The 14,290-nt window shown below is 33.0% G+C and overlaps 1 protein-coding gene across 1 annotated transcript in view; it reads left to right on the forward strand.

Moving 5' to 3' along the window:
* The window catches only part of LOC120067539 (uncharacterized), a 32,894-nt gene extending 18,883 nt beyond the window's left edge, over positions 1 to 14,011 (forward strand). Inside the window, 13 exon segments of the mRNA XM_090308380.1 lie at positions 3,444 to 3,515; positions 4,073 to 4,328; positions 4,977 to 5,038; positions 5,434 to 5,493; positions 5,616 to 5,777; positions 6,126 to 6,199; positions 6,363 to 6,397; positions 6,400 to 6,455; positions 6,655 to 6,757; positions 6,760 to 6,784; positions 7,078 to 7,193; positions 12,832 to 13,117; positions 13,687 to 14,011. Of these exon segments, the coding sequence (XP_090164506.1) occupies positions 3,444 to 3,515; positions 4,073 to 4,328; positions 4,977 to 5,038; positions 5,434 to 5,493; positions 5,616 to 5,777; positions 6,126 to 6,199; positions 6,363 to 6,397; positions 6,400 to 6,455; positions 6,655 to 6,757; positions 6,760 to 6,784; positions 7,078 to 7,193; positions 12,832 to 13,117; positions 13,687 to 14,011 (1,632 nt within the window).
* The last annotated feature ends 279 nt before the right edge of the window (positions 14,012 to 14,290 follow it).

A 14,290-nucleotide genomic window follows, 5' to 3' on the forward strand; every position in this document is an offset into this window, starting at 1 on the left:
AGGATCACTTCATTTGTAGCATCTTACAACAAATTGTAACAACTACAGAGTAGGCCGCGTCCGATAGAGTTACCAGAATAAGACACCCAACCTTATTCGTATACTATAGATCGTTTTGGTGATTTACTCGAACTCGATCCATCTTAATGTCTCCACATAAAGTTCAAGTATTCATATAATAGCCATGGATCTTAGTTTATTGGATTTAGTTTTTACAAGTGCAATTTATAAATTCAATAATAACTTTATTGAAGAAATATTGAATAACATCTTTATTGATAATAGAAAATGTTTAACTCTACAAACTACGAGTTTTAGATTTTCACATATTCCCAGACTCATAGCCCTAAATTCTGCTTCAGCACTGCTTCTAGCAACCACACCTTGTTTTTTACTTTGCCAAGTAACAAGATTTCCCCACACAAAAGTACAATACCTTGAAGTTGATTTTTTGTCTGTAACAAATCCTACCCAATCAGAGTCAGTGTAAGCTGCAATGCATCTCTTGTCATATTTTCTAAACATTAGGCCTTTCCCTGGAGTAGATTTCAAATACCTCAGAATCCGAGCAACAGCCTCCATATGTTTCTTGTAAGGTGCCTGCATAAACTGACTAACCATATTGACAGTATAGGATATATTTGGTCTAGTATAGATAAGTAAATTAATTTTCCTACCAGATACTGGTACCTTTCTATGTTAACAGGGACTCTGTTGGCAGAATCTCCTAGCTTAGTGTTGACTTCAATAGGGGTATTAACGGGTTTACATCCAGTCATCCATATTTCCCTCAACAAATCAAGGGTGTATTTTCGTTGAGATACAGATATTCCTTCTTTCGATCTCACCACCTCCATTCCAAAATAAATTCCTAAACTCACGAGATCTTAAATTTCAAATTCTCAGCCATTTTCTGTTTGAGTTTGGTAATCGCAGTGGCATCATCACCTGACAGAACGATATCATCAACGTACACGATTAGAATAGCTATCTTCCCCGATGTTGACTTCTTTGTAAATAACGTATGGCCAGAGTGCTCCTGAATGAAACCTTGGGACTTAAAAATTGTGGTGAAACTGTCAAACTAAGCTCTAGGGATTTTTTGAGTTTACAAACTTGACGATCAAATTGAGTCTCAAATCTAAGGGGAGGACTCGTATAGACCCCTTCTTCTAATTCACCATTCAAGAGCGCATTCTTTGCAATCTTATCAATTTCATCACTTTTAATTGCATCACCCTCAACACACTTATCAGTACTATTAGAAACAGAAGTATCTTAGAACTGAGCTAATGCCAATTTCGATTCATGGATAGTATCTAGTGAAGCAACAGGGGTGCTATTTCCTTTCTAAGATTCTTCCTATAGTATGTTATCCACGACACTTGTTTAGTAGGAAGAACAGTGTTGTTTGTATCAAGGATAGGCTTAGGAAGGAAGTCAGTAGGAAAGGAATATATGGACGAGTTAGTCTCTTCACAAGTATTCTCCCCCTGGAGAGAACTAACGGAAAAAAATGGTTTGTCTTTAAGGAATGTTACATCCATAGAGACAAAGTACTTCCTTGAGAACAGACGAAAACACTTATAACCCCACTGATGAAAAGGATACCCGACAAAAACACATTTTCGAGTGCGATGAGCAAATTTAGTTCAGTGAGGACTATAACTATGGACAAAAGCAGTGGATCCAAACATCTGAAGAGGAACGTCAGAAATAAGATGCGTGCATAGATAAGATTCTTTGAAACATTCAAGAGGTGTCTGAAATTTGAGAACACAGAAGGGCATCCGATTAATAAGATAGGTTATGGTTAGAACAAAATCTCCCCATAAATACGAGGGAAGAAATGCAGGGATCATGAAGGACTGGGCAACTTCAATGAGGTGACGATTTCTCCGTTCAGCCACCCCATTTTGTTGAGGAGTATAAGCATACAAATTTTGATGGACAATACCTTTCAAAGTCAGGAACTCGTGTAGGGTGTTATTAACGAACTTCTGGTCATTGTCACTCCAAAGAATGACAATCTTCGTTTTAAACTGTGTTTCTACTGTTGTGTAAAATTGTTGGAAAATAGACGCCACTTCTGACTTTTCAGTGAGAAGAAATACCTATGTAAAACAGATGTGATCATCAATAAAAGTTACAAACCAACGCTTTTTGGATAAGGTAGTGATGTGGAAGGACCCCAGACATCACTATGGACCAGATGAAATGGTTGGGAATTTTTGTAAGGCTAAGAAGGGAAGATTACCCGGTGCTGTTTTGCACATATACACACATCACACGACAAAGAAGAAACATCCACATTATGAAATAGATGAGGAAATAAATACTTCATATATTGAAAGTTTGGGTGACCAAGACGAAAATGTCATAACAAATAATCCTTTTCAGAACTTGAGAATGAAGATAACATACTAGTCCTAGAGAAATTCCTAGAGACAACATCATCAGAAAGGAAATAGAGACCCCTATCATGCCAGGTAGTGCTAATTGTCGTCCCTGAGCTCAAGTCCTGAAACAAAATAGTATCTAATGAGAAAACAACCCGACAATTTAAATCCCTAGTTATTTTACTGACAGACAACAAGTTGTAGGATATTTGCGAAACATGCAACACATTCTGTAAGGTCAAACCTTGGAAGGGAGAAAGATGACCCTTCCCTGCAATAGAAGCAAATGACCCATCTGCAATCCATATCATCTCATTACCAACACTCGGAAGATGTGAGATAAATTGATTAGATGAGCCAATTAAGTGATTTGTTGCTCCAGAATCTAGTATCCATGATTCTTTCCCTCAATAAGAAGACTAAATGATTGAGAGGTACCTGATTGGACGATCGTACCAACCCCAACAGTAGCTGGGTCATTCTAGTTGGTCACCTGATACTATGACGTACCATCAGTAGATTCACTCATGAGTGCTCGGCCATATTTTGACTTGTCATTTAGAGGGCGACATTTTCCATTTGATGGTCGACCATGTAGCTTCCAATACTGATCCTTAGTGTGCCACGGTTTCTTTCAATATCCATATATTGGAGGAGATTTACCATTCTTCTTGTCATCATCAGGTCTAAATAACTTCACACCGAACACAGCAAAGTCAACAACAGTAACCATAGAGCTGTTCATAGCACTTGACCTATCTTCCTCTAATTGGACCTTAAAATGCACCTCCATGAGAAATGTATCGGTCTCGGTCCCAGTATTCAACTACGAACAACATCAAATTTGGAGCTCAACTCAGTAAGGAAGTCATAAACACGATTAACTTCCTCAATCTTTGAATATTGAACCCCACCACATGAGCAATCCAAGACAAACTCACGACACAAATCCATTTCTTGGCATAGTAAAAATAGTTTATTGAAATAAGAAGTCACATCCATGGTCCCTTGTTTGTACTCATGAACTTATTTTTTGCTTTTTAGAATACTGTTTCTGTACTGCATCCCAAATATCCTGAACAGTTGCTGAATATAGTAAGGGTTTTCCTATCTGAGGTTCCATGTTGTTAACTAGCATAGAGCGGAGCAAGGAGTCTTCTCCCTTATAGACGCGCTCTTGAGGATTTCCAGGTTTCGATCTCTGTATCTCACCAGTTAGATATCCAAACTTATGTCGCTCCTCAAGGGTCATTTTGATGGACTAGGACCAAGAGAAGTAATTTTGGCCATTTATCTTCTCTCCTGTAATTGTCCCGTAGAATTTCCTATAGATCTAGATAAAATATTTGTAATAGGTAAATTAGAGAAAGTTATTACCAAATTTTCTGAATACAGTGGAAGATTGGAAAAAAAAATTTGAGTTAACAGGATTTGTTTGAAGATTTGTGGCGGTCCCAACAACAACTCCAAAAGCAGCAATCTATTGTTGAAGACTAGCTAGTTGTTGTTGGACCCCAACTGGAGGTAGACCCATTAATCCCAAAGCACCATGACCAGTCAGCCCAGGTTGAGAAGGAATAGAGGGAGCTGATATAGGTAATTTCTGCCCATCGGAAAAAGAAGATGATGCTTCACCCATATAGTCGACGGCTGAAGGTTGAAACAACGACTAGAACGACAATGAGCTTGGATGGGTCGGTTGCGACTGGAATTGCGGCTGGAGCTCCGACTGTTGGAAGATCGTGACCGGCTCGGATCGTGGCTGGGGCTTTGATCGGGCTTGGAGTTGGCCCAGTTTATTTAGCGTCGGACGTGGCTCGAAGACCCTAGCGATGGATAGGGATGTGGCTGGATGGGTTTCGATCGGCTATTGGACCCCTTGCGGCACAACTGGATTGGCTTCGTTCAGCTGCTGGCCTCCTTGTGATGGTTGTGCTTGCACCTGATTGAGGATTGTTTGGAGATGCCTGTCGACGGCAGCCAGTATAACGATGGTATTAATCGTTTCTACTATAGATCCATCACCAGCTAGGGTTGATGATTGATTTTCTTCTATATTGGCTAGGTTTTGTCACATGCTCTAATACCATATTGAAATAAAGAAAGAAAGAAGAAGAAGAACGCACGGTTTACGTGGAAAATCCTAGACCAGGAAGAAAAAATCACGATAGAAGAATTATTATTAATTTCCATACACTACAAGCATCACAGACCCAACAAATAAATAGAATAAGACAAACCCTAAGTAGAGAAATATGAAAAGACTAAAATTCCCTTAGGAAAAATACATCAATTTTCAACCAATTCTTTTGATGCTAGAGAATTGAAGATCAAAATTCTTAGTTTTGTATTTGATAATTTTCAATTAAATTTGGTTATTTTGTTTAATTTTATGAGAAAAGAGAATAGTTTATCAAGAGTAGATGAGAAACCTACGTAAATGTACAAAAGGAGAGCAATTTACTTTGGTTAAATTTGAATATATTAGAATAATTGAAAAAGAAAAACAAATTTGTGCCATCTTTCTTTAATCTTTGTTGACTGACTGATATCATTGGATTCTCTGTTGTGTTTTAGAGCAACAACTTTTTTACTTATTCTTGGATGATACGATGATATACTCCTACGCTATTTTTAAGGTTAGAATGGTTTCTTTAGAACTCCTTTATATTTATTTTTTATTTTTCAATTTTTAGAAATGTTACCAAACTTGTGAAGAAATTTTGGTATCAATGAAATCAAGCTTCTTCATTTTCTTCCTCATTTATGTTTCTAGGTTTTTCTCAAAACATAAATAGACGTATATTTTTACTTAAAAAATACATATTAAAAACCTAGAAATAAATATAACTAATTTTTTTCGAAATTTAGTTTTAAAAACTTATAAAAGAAATCATTATTGAACATGTTTTAATTTTTTTTTTTAAAAAAAAAGAAAGAAAGAAAATTAAGATAGATAAAGAAAGAAACAATAAACAAAAAAAAATTACAAATGGATGTTCGTTTTGTTTTCTTACCTCGTGTTTGTTAATAGACGAAAGACAAAGATCTCAAAATTGCACAATTAAGAAAATTACCACTTCTTATTGAAAAGGTGAGTCTTATTCTACTGCCAAGTGCCAATTTTAATTATTGCATAATTAATTAATGCGTAGTTTAATTAGTTTTATTTTCATTATTAATTCTATATTCTATATATATCTTAATTAATGTTAGGCAAGAATTGACAAGAAGCATCATGTCTTAGAAATTGAATGTGGTTGGAGAAGCTTAGCTATTGAAATTGTGAAACAAACTGGTTGTCATTATACTGACATTACTTTGTCTGAACAACAATTAAAATATACACAGAAGAAAGTTAAAGATATTGGTCTTCAAGTATTAATCAACCTTTTCTAAAATTTTTTATTAGTTCATAAACTAATTTTTTGAGTTTATAACTTTAGCTTTCATATATATACAGTTGATACTAGAATATTTTTTTTCAATAAATTATCTGCACTATTATCTAATACAATTAGAGGTTTCCTTATAGATATATAGTATATATAAAATTTGTTTCATTCATAAAATTTTGTGTTATTTATTTTTGTAAATTTCTTTTAAATTTTTATTTTTTCCCTTGTTTCTATGATATAGGGGAGAACTTTTCTTTTTTCCAACACATTATCACTCCAAGTAGTTCTTTCTAACACTTAATTAACTTTCTCATTTCTAATTTTACAGGATCATATCAATTTTCTTCTTTGTGACTATCGACAATTGTCAAAAATGAAGAATTATGATAGAATTATATCATGGTGAGTTTTTTTCTCAATTTTTTATGACCTCGACAACAAATTATATGTCTTAATTAGTCGAACTTAAATGCGAGATATAAAGAGAGGTTGTAAAAATTGTGATATAATCACATATGAAACTACTACTTATATATATATATTTTAATTATTTTTTGTATTCCAGTGAGATGATAGAAGCTGTTGGCTACAAGTTCATGGAAGGCTTTTTGGTTCTTGTGAATCAGTATTAACAGAAAATGGTTTTTTTGTTCTACAGGTTACAAAAATTTGCTTTAATTTCTAAATAATAAAATGGTTTTTTAAGCATAAGAAGAATTGAAAACCTCTAACAAGAAATATATGTCAATTATCGTTGATCTAATTATAGTTACTTTGACAAAGAAATGATATTATTATATATTTATATGATAAAATCAAAGCTAATGAACAAAGTCTTAATTTGATTATTTCATTAGTTCATAACAATACCAGACGAGCATTATGATGAACATTGTCTAAGTCCAGAGTTTATGAAGGAAATATTTCCAAGAGGATGTCTTCCATCATTAAATAGAGTAACAATATGGTTGTTGCATCAAGACTTTGGTAAATAACTACTAAATTTTTTTAAATCTAAATTTTTTTTCTTCTTGTTTAAAAATATTTAATTAAATCAATTACTACCTTATTTGTAGTGTGGAACATTTAGAGAACATTGGAATTCATTACTATCAAACATTGAGGTGTTGGAGGAAGAATTTCATAAATAATAAGAGGTAAAGAAGCTTCATTATTTTGGAAAAAAAAAAAAAAAAAAAAGCTATTAAATTTATGATTACCATAAATGCATTTCTAATTGAAGTTCAATCTCTAAGGGTAATAAAAATGGTATGTTTCAGCAAGATTCTCGACCTTGGATTTGATGAAAGTTTCATACGCACTTGGATATACTCTTTTGACTATTGTTCTGCTGCTTTTAAATCACACACTATCGGAGATTATCAAAACAATATTTGTATATATATATATTGTCTGACTATTATTCTGCTGCCTTGAATAATCTTCGGAGTTCCTAAACCCTTGCCTCAAACAAGTTTTGGGCTTAGGATGCCTAATCTCATCCCAAGCCCCTAACCCTAGAACTAAATAGAGTCTACTTTTTTAAATATTTAAAATTTGACTTCATTACCATAAATACATGAGTAGAAGTATTGAGATCTTAAATTTACAAAAATGTTATTGAAAATATCAATAAAATGTCGATGTTGATGGATATTTCTGGCAAAACTTTAACAGCAAAAATTAAAAAAAATAATTAAATTAGTAAATAAATATTTTATGATTTTTAGACAAGTTAACATATCTATTATTTATACTATATTTACATTAGTGATATTTTATTACTTATTTATTTATGTTTCATGGATTTTCCTATGATATATTAGAAATATCGATTCACTTCTCATGTCGATGTCAAATTTAGAAATATAGAAATATGATGAAAATATCAATATGGGAAGAAAAATTCAATATTATGATAGAAAGTGGTTAAAATAGCATTTATAAATTTAATTTTTAAATTAGAGAGAATACCCATGTGTCATTGATTATATCATACATTAGTTTTTTGGATGAATCTATTGCATTAATATGTTTATAAATACACATTAATCCTTCATTTTATAAACATATTAATGTAGTATTATTTGTAGTATGTTGCTTATTTTTCATGTTTTATGAAAATTTGTATGATATAATCAAAATTACAATTCATGCCTTATATCAATACTAAACTTTAAATATACAAAAATGTTAATGAAAATATTGACATGTCAACCTACATTTACAAATAATTTTGATATAAGAATAGAAACTAAACTAAAAAGTTTACCCCTTTTGTGACAACTTTCTAAAAGTCAAGATACTTATTAAACTATCTTTTTAAAAATTAGAAAAATTATTAAATATGTTTTATATTTAATAATTTATTAGACACAGACTAAATCAAAATTAGACCAAATTTATAATTTAACTCAAAATTACCAAAAGTTAAAGCAATATTGCAAGCTATAAATGAGAGTATACTCTTCCTCACTATAGAGCTTGGAAGCCGAGAATGAAAATATTTATTTTTGTTTAACGAGGTTGTCCGAGTTGTTGTCACAAAGACCAATTATAATAATATAATATCTATTATAAATATTATAAATTAAGTGTAAGGTAGATGTTCATGCCTAGTGTCCTATCCCATGTGTTGTCTATATGTCTGGAGATTACACAATATTTAGTGTCCATGTAATTCATCTAGTACTTGCCAAATTGCTTATAAGTAATGAAATTTAGTGGATTTTGTAGAGACACACATATTGGTGAGCATTTACTTCATTTTCCTATATTTGAAAACAACATATATATATATATATATATATATAAAGATTTTATTTTATTCATTTAATTTTTTATGATAAATATAATTTTTAATATTTATTCTTTTTAGAATATTTTAGGCTCTGTTTGAGAACTATTTAGTTTTTTGTTTTTGTTTTTTAAAATTAAATCTATTTCATCCACATTTCTTATATGATTTGTATCTTTTTTAAGAGCTATACAACACATGAAACAATAAATTTCACAAGAATCTCGAAGAAAGATAATAAAGATTTAAAAAAATAACAAAACATATTTAAGAATACCTAGACCAAACTTGAAATCAATTGGAAAAAATTGTGGATGGTGATTTTGGAGCCAAAAAAACCGAATAAGAAATGTAACTCACCGTAGAGTGAGACATAGACAACATCCATAAGATCTAAAGCTTTAATTACCTGAAAGTAAACTTACGAACGAGTAGAAAAGCCAGTCGTTAGGGCTTTAGATAACAAGTAGTAGAAGATCCAAAGGCGGAGAACTAATGCCTTGAGAACGAAGAGAAATGGAAAATGGAGAAAATTCCATAAAAAAAAAACTCTAATGGAATTCTTAGAAACACTACAAGAATTTTTTGCCTCTGCCGATATTTTTTTTACACATTCATTTTCGTTGGCATAGGCGTATTTATCTCGACGAAAATTTAATGCATTGACCAAAATAGAGTAACATGCACATTTTTTTAAAAAATTTATACCGACGAAAATTGGAACTTTTCTCGACAAAAATATGTGTTGGGAAAAGTCTTTAAAACCACCCTTCTTCTTTTTTCCCCAAATTTTTTCCTTTCTCTTTCCCTTCCCCTAACCCCTCGTTTTTGTTTCGTGTCCCCTCCCCCCCCTCCTTTCCCCTCTCTTCCATCGCCTTCCCCCGTTTTCCTTCCCTTTCGTCCCCTCTGTTTCCCTTCCCTTCCATCCCCCCTCCCCCATTTCCCTTTTCCCTTAAGTCCCCTCCACCGATTCAAACCCCCCTTTTTCGTTTCCCTTCCCTCCCTCCCCCCCCCCCCCCCCAACTGATTCAAACCTCCTTCCACCCTCCTCTCCCCGGTTTCCCTTTTCCTTTTCATCCCCCATTCCCTTTTCCTTTCTGTCCCCCCACCCCCACTGATTCGCCTCCCTTCTTTCCCTATTATTTTTCCTTTCCCCTTCCATTTTCTTACACAAATGACCACCACTCTAACATAGAATGCCAACGCATGTTACCTCCGCACGCCGTTGCACACTACCACCGCACACTACTGTCGCACGAACTGGTTGGTTCTTCTTCTCTTTGCTTTTTTCTTTAAATGTTATTCGTAGGTTTTGTTTGTGTTATTATTTTGATAAAGAGTTTTGTTTCATATTAGAATTAGGATTTTCATTTGTTTATGAATGAAATTGTTATTCTATCTTTCGTTTGTATATGGATGGATATAATGAATGGTGAATTATTTGTGTATTTTGGTTTTAATTTTGTACATGAGATTCATTTGTTAATATTGAAGTTTAATCTTTCCTTTTTATGAATATAATATGTTTTAATTTTTAAAATGAAATTGCTAAGGATGTTTAAAGCAAATTAACTAAATTTCACACTTTTTACTTGTTAGTATTAAATCATCGATTGACCCAAAAAACTTAAGTTGATAGGTAAAGGTAAATTTGATATTATATCATCTAAAAAAACTCTAGTAAAGAGTCGTTTTGTTTGATTGATTAAAAAGATTGTGAGGAAAAATGAAAACTTTGAAAAAAAAAAATTAGAAAATAGAAAACATTTAACCCTTTAGCTTCATTTATTAAGCTTTTATCCATAAAGATTCACAATCGTAAATATTTAATTCTTTTTCCTTACTAATGTTCTTGTCACATGCTTGACGCAGACCGACCCTTTTGTAAAGTAAGAAGGAACACTAGAAATGTAGTGATTTCTCTCTTGTTCTCATCATAAAGACCAAAACTTAGAGATAATGGAATATCTCCTTCATATAGCCAAAACTTAGATATGCTTTATTCACTTGGTTCAACAATGAATAAGGATTGGATTAAGTTTAGAGATAGATTCTCAAGAGAGCACATTGACGGAGTTGCACAATTCATGGAAGTAGCAAAGTATCATGCAAATGGAGAGGGGAAATGAGATACCTGTGTAAAAATTGTCAGAATTCAATGTCTCAGACATTAGATAGAGTAGAAGACATTTATTTGCTAATGGAATATCTCCTTCATATAGTCAATGGATTTATCATGGAGAATTAGTAAATTTAGCTCAATTTCAAAGAGCCAGGACTCCTTTAGCTCCTTCAGCAGATGATGGATTAGAGGAGAACCTACTACACACAACGATGATGATGAGTTATTCAATCATTTAAATGATTTGCAAGGACCAGTGAGAGAAGGGGCATATGATGAAGATGAAGAAGACTTTGAAGATGAAATGCCTGAGAACATTGAACAGAGGGATATTTCAAGAATTTTTAGGAGTTGATGGATGAAGCATATAACCCGTTGTACCCTAGTTGTACAAAATTTTCCTCATTGAACTTCTTGGTGAGATTGATGCATATTAAGGTTCTCAATAATTGGAGTAACAAATCCTTTGATATATTACTAGATTTGTTGAAAGATGTCTTTTCAACTGGTGCATGCATACCTAGTTTTTTTTTATGAAGTCGAGGAAATTACGTGACCGAAGACTAGGATATGATTCTATTCATGCTTACAAGTACGACTGCGTTTTATTTTGGAAAAGATATTCTAATTGTCAAAGTTGTCTAGTGTGTGGTGAGTCTCAATACAAAATAAAGGATGGCAAGAATAATAAGATCCCAAATAAAATATTACGCCATTTCCATTAATATCGAGGTTGAAGCGATTGTTTTCATCAAAACGCATTGCTTCTGAGATGCGATGGCACAAGGATAAACAATTTGAAACTAATGGTGTGTTGCGACATCCAGCTGATGCTGAAGGGTGGAAATTTTTTGATAGAGAGTTTCTTGAATTTACTTCAGACCCAAGGAATGTTCAGTTAGCCTTAGCTTCCGATGGATTTAATCCATTTGAGAATATGAGTAATGCGTATAGCATGTGGCCCGTGATGCTTGTTCCTTACAATTTGCCATCATGGAACTGCATGAAGAAATCTAATTTTTTCATGTCTTTACTTATACCAAGACCAAACTCTCCTAAAAAAGAAATTGACATTTATTTACAATCACTAATTGAAGAGTTGAAAGAGTTATGGAACAATAGTGTGCGCACTTACGATTGCATGAGTGGGGGGTACTTTCACTTACGTGCATGTTTTTTGTAGACCATTAATGACTTTCCTGCATACGGGGACTTGTCAGGATGGAGTACCAAAGGTTATCAAGCATGTCCCATTTGTAAAAAAGATAGAACATCGTTTAAAATAAGAGAAAAAATCTCTTTCACAGGTCATCGACATTATCTTAGAGATAACCACAGTTGGCGTAAGAGTAAGAAACATGATGGTAAATTGGAGTGTAGACCTCCACCCGTTTTAATGAATAGAGATGAGATCCTAGAACAAGTCAATGCACTAAACTTTCTACTACTAAGTAAGCATCCATCCAAACGAGATAAGAAAAGAAAAAGGACTATTAATTAGACAAAAAAAGTATATTTTTTGAGCTCCCATATTGGTCTAAACTAATGTTACGATATAAGTTAGATGTCATGCATATTGAAAAAAACATATGTGATAGCTTGCTTAGGACTTTTGTGAATATTGAAGGAAAAACGAAAGACACAATAAATGCTCGTTTGGACTTGAAGATTTGAATATACGAAAGGACTTATACTTACAAAAAGAAGGATCTAAATTTGTAAAGCCACATGCGACATATACTTTTACTACAAGTGAGAACATAGCTTTTTGTAAGTTCTTGAAATCAGTTAAGTTTCTTGATGGGTTTGCCTCAAATATATCACGATGCGTTAATGTGAATTATGGAAAATTATGGGAATTAAAGACTCACGACTCTCATATTCTACTCCAACAACTTATTCCTATTGGTGTTCGAACATACTTATGAAAGGATGTGTATATACCTATTGTGGAGCCATGTAATTTTTTCCGTGATTTATGTGCGAAAGTAATATATGTCACAGACTTAGACCGATTGCAATAAGATATTGTACTCATATTATGTAAGTTTGAAAAAAAATTCCGCTGACATTTTTATGTAATGGTTCATCTTGTTGTTCATTTACCTTATGAAGTAAAGGTCGTTGGTCCGGTTATGTATAGTTGGATGTACCCTATTGAGAGAAGCTTGCGAAGCTTGAAACAATACGTAAGAAACGAAGCACGTTCTGAGGGTTCAATAGCAGAAGGATTTATCATGAAAGAATCTTTGACTTTTTATTCCATGTATCTATCTGAAATAGAAATTAGATTTGATAGAGAGCCACGTAATGATGATTCAATTCTCCATGGCCCAAGTTGTGGAGATGTTGATGTGTTTAGGCAAAATGTACCGCCATTAGGGGGTCAATTGCGGAGACCGTAATTGAAAATGAGAAACAAATGACACATTGGTATGTATTGAACAACAACTCTGAGATAACGTTTTATCATAGGTATGTTTCAGATCCTATATGTTTAGTTAATATCCTTAGTTTTCAAAGTCGATATTATATCTAATGTTAAATTTATGACTAGGGAACATTTGAGACTGATTCATACTCGATCAGACATAACATCAGAATTATCTCAAAGGCATCAATCACAATTCCCTACTTGGTTCAAAGATCATGTAAGTATACTTCTTCAATTAGATATTTGAACATCAATAATGAGTTAAACATCATGGTGCTTGAAGAAACAGAAGGAGTTGAAACTAATTACTATGGTATACTAATTGATGTATTGGACTTATAATGTAGCAATGGAAGACGAGTGATCCTTTTCAAATGTAAGTGATTTGACATAGACCCTAAGAAAAATATAGTACGATAGGATTTAGGGTTCATGTCAATAAATACATCTCATTATTGGTATACAGATGAATCCTTCATCTTTGCAACTTAAGCCAAACAAGTTTTTTACACCAATGACAATAAACTTGGAAATAGTCGGAAAGTTGTGCAAATTGTCCAAAATAAATACGTATGGGACGTTCCAGAAGTAGATGGAGGTGAAAATGATGAATTAGAGTTGTTGGAAGTAGTTGGAAGGATTGAGGTCGATGAATCTATCCAAGATGCCATACTATGTCGAGATGACGTTGATCCTACTATTGTAGAACCTCAAGTTAATCCACAACAATTGAATCATAGTGTACCATATTCAAACGATGACGGTTTTACAAATGATGAACCCGAAGATTTAGAAGCATCTACTGAGAAGAGTTCTAGTTCAAATCATTATTTAGATTCTAATGATCAAGATAGTGAATAACTGTATAATAACACTAGTGTAATTCATAATTTCAAGATCGTCTAGCAGATGAACTAGTTAGAGAATCTAATACTTTAACTACGTGTAATTTATAACTTCAGGTGTTATGTACGTTTAAAGTATGTTTGATTGATGAAAATAATAACAGAGGAAAAACATAATATTTACGTGGACACCCTAGACCAGGGAGAAAAACCACGGTAAATATCTCTTCTTTTATTATCATAATACTAATACATTGAATATATGAGAACATGGTGAATAAATAGACTTGTGGAG

Source organism: Benincasa hispida, chromosome 12, assembly GCF_027475165.1.
Source record: "Benincasa hispida cultivar pf3 chromosome 12, pf3_genome.v1.1, whole genome shotgun sequence".
NCBI lineage: Eukaryota > Viridiplantae > Streptophyta > Magnoliopsida > Cucurbitales > Cucurbitaceae > Benincasa > Benincasa hispida.